The following is a 3,527-nucleotide window of genomic DNA, read 5'->3' on the forward strand; positions in this document are numbered from 1 at the left end:
CTCGCTTTGGGGTTCCCGGGTTCAAATCCCGGACGAGCCCCCAATTGTGTTGCCATTTGAACTATAGGGGCAGGTAAATAGGTGACTGCTGCAGGTCTCTCTTTCCATAAGTGTTGGATCCAACGTTGGTTGGCGCATAGACGGTGCCGATGGTGTTGCTGGATCGGATGAGAAAATCTGCTAATCTCTGAGTAACGCAGGTAGCTGTATTGCACCTCCTCTTTTCCATGTGATGACTGTAGGGTAGGTAAGAAGGGTATTCAGTTGTTAGTCATATGCCTAAATAAATTACAATTAATAGATTTTATTAAACATTTAAACAAATTTTTTCGCAATTATGAAATCAAAATGGACAATTCTTGTTTTTATGGAATATTATTAATGATTTCTCTGACGACATTTACTGGCGTGATGGTGTGGCAACCAGTCACTCACATGAGATAACTACAAACTACAAAGATTCAATCAATTCCCGATGGACAAAATCCAATCCCGCCCAACATTTTTTCTTGTTCAAGAAGCCGTTTCACTTGGATATACTTCACAATAGGGAATAAAAGACTATCGCAACTTCCGTGTCATGCTGACAGATTTCGCAGGCCAATAAGGTCCATTGTCGTTTATCAATAGTGTAGTGATGTACGAAATACGAATCACAGCTCACACAGAAGTCACTCTCAATTCAAGCAGCTTTTTGTCAGTGTAGGTTGCAAGACCTTTTCGCCTGATTTTCACCCGATTGCATGGATTCCTATTGAAATGACTGAATTTCGACAACGAAACTTTGTTGAGTAACAGCATAAATGTGACTGCGGCATAATGGGTAATAATGACTAAATAACACAAATCAATGAAAATAGTCCCAATAAAATAAAATAATTCAATTAAATTACGAAATAGTACTTTGATGGTACTACCTACAAAAATGGCAACATCTTAAAAAATGAATCATAATTGACACAATTAATTTTGCACAAGTACCTGTTCACTGCTCTGAGACCCCTTGGGGGCCGTGGCCTTGTAAAACTCACAAAGGGATTGTCAGATAGATCTGTAACCAGCCATCCATCGGCGTCTTGCAAGTCATCCGGCTGCTCAGTGGATGAAAGGGAGTACCTGTCGACAAGAAGAGGCCACAAAGCACCATCTCATCAAGAACTGCTTATAGAGTGCCACTCTCCCTGACCATTACAATCTTCTGAAGTGGAGATGTGTTGCAAGTGGATCATTTGGATCCCCTGGTCATATCACTCTCACACACTTCTTCACAATTGCAACACAGGTGTTACATCTAAAAGATAGACCAAATAATGTGCTCTCTCAAATTGAAAATTTTTAGTCAGGTAACCTAAAATCTGTTTGATGTGATACCATTTCACTTGCTATAGAAGAATCTTTCAGTGAACTATTCTTAAAATAACCATTTTTCTTAGTGTGAAGAATAGTTTCAAAATATAAAGAACCTTTTTCCACTATAATGAACCTTTTGTGTAACATCCAGGTTTCAGGGATATTAAATGTTCTTCATGGAATCATCAATTCTAATAAAGAACCTTAATTTTTAGGAGTGTAACATTAGCTTACATTATTAAATTAAATTAATTTAATTTAATATTCACATTAAAAAAATCAATATCAATTGACTACATTTAGACACCAACAAAAGTCAAATGTAATGGTCAAATCAACTAAAAATACAGCTGTACATTTTTACTTGTACTTACCAGTAAATAGTTGGACACTTAATCTTTCTTATCACTAATTTCCACATTTTATAATATTAGTGTCATCAAAGCGATAAAATAGCACAAACAGAAGTATGGGAATTATTTAGTTGCAACGTAAAAAAAAAAAATTGCCACCATTTCTGCACACCTTACTTTTCTTTCAGTATCCGCTCAAATTAATGTATTTAAAAAATAATTTAAATTAATTTGACGGTGCACCATTGAAATTCTGGCCAATAGCGATAAGAGATCAATTAATTTTAATAAATGATAACTAATAGCTGATATTATACTTTCTTGCAGGTTATGTCTGCAAACTATGATGATTCATGAACATGTCTTCCTTGGCAAAATCACAGTGAACTGTTAACTGGTCACTCATATCTGATTGAAATGTTGTTTCAGGATCAACAAAGAAGTTGATCTAGGAATGTGTTGCACTTGGTAAAATCACATTCTGCCTGTCAGCATATATGCACACCATGCACTGAACATTCATGCTCTTAAAGCACAAGATCAGAAGCTTCTTAAAATCATGAAAAAAACTAAATTTAGTATAGTTTGTCCAAACTTTTGATTGCATGGTAGTAATGTTATCATTATGGAACAAATAATGTTGTGGATGATTATTAAGATCTTCATATACACAGAAATTGTAAAAAGACATAACCTGCCATTTTTCTCCTAAAGAGCATCTTCTACCTGATTTAACCCCTAAATATTAATTTGACTTAAAACCAGTTTAGTTAGATGTTATCATTTTTAGGTTACTGTTTTTTATTTTTTATTTTTTTTATTGTCATCATTGTACTCATTAGACAAATCTATTACATAAATAGGATATTTGTAACATTTGAATTTCCAGCAAATGAAATATTCAGTAATTTCTGTATTCTAAAATTAAAGCATTCAATAGACTACGTTTTAAAACGTTTGTCAGATAAAACGTTTCAGCCTATGATATAATTTGAATTAACTTATTATTAATTAACTAATATTATATTATTTTATTCTAAATCAGCCTAACTACATTAGGTTACACACATGAAGGAATTTGTAAGGGTTGGTCAGGGGCATCCTAAAAAATACATCCCAACACCTAACATTTTGACTTTGTACAATGAGTTAGAAGACATACCTGTTGTGAGGGACTGTGGCGACACAATGCAGCATCACGAGGAAGATCAGGATCTGGGAGGACAGTTTCAGATGATGCATGGCAGACTGCAATACTTTCAATGTTCTTGCGCAAAAGACATGGAGAAAAAAAGAGAGCATAAGCATGAGTAAAATTGCATTTCAGATGAGTAGCAGAGTTATTGAGCCTAATGATACAACAAAAAGTTTCCAGATATTTCATTGAAAGAGTAACAGTACTCACTTCCAGCGGTTTCAAACCAGTGGACAGCAGCTCCAGAAGGTGCTGGCGATGTCTCTGTTTTTCACACAAACACTCACACCACTCCATTCGCTCTGTTATAGGCTCCTACCCTCAACCACTTGTGACATCATCACACTCCTCCAAATATAGCTCTCAATTTACAGCAGAGATCAGGGGTATATGGAGAGGGGGGTTAGCTTGAAGAATTCAAACTCACAGAAAGGGTCAAAAGCGGCGTTGACGCGTGTCATGACGTTCGACGTGGACATCATCATCGACTGCCTTCACGTCATAATGTATCGAATGACTTTGAGTAAAAAAGTCCTTCCTGCAATGGAAAAACAAGTACTTTTTGCTCATGTTAATGATTGTTTCTGGAGAAAAATCAATTCTGTACCTGGAAAAAACTTCTAAATAGT

General features: G+C 35.5%; 1 protein-coding gene across 1 annotated transcript; it reads right to left on the reverse strand.

Moving 5' to 3' along the window:
- Positions 1-3,171, reverse strand: iapp (islet amyloid polypeptide). The gene is made up of 4 exons (XM_082166169.1): positions 3,109-3,171; positions 2,866-2,970; positions 982-1,116; positions 1-236 (listed from the first exon to the last, which is right to left on the reverse strand). Exons 2-4 carry the CDS (start codon positions 2,943-2,945, stop codon positions 62-64), a joined length of 390 nt encoding a protein of 129 aa, XP_082022295.1. The 5' UTR covers positions 2,946-2,970; positions 3,109-3,171; the 3' UTR covers positions 1-61.
- Positions 3,172-3,527: the final 356 nt, after the last annotated feature.

This window comes from Leuciscus leuciscus (assembly GCF_965113295.1).
Source record: "Leuciscus leuciscus genome assembly, chromosome: 4".
NCBI lineage: Eukaryota > Metazoa > Chordata > Actinopteri > Cypriniformes > Leuciscidae > Leuciscus > Leuciscus leuciscus.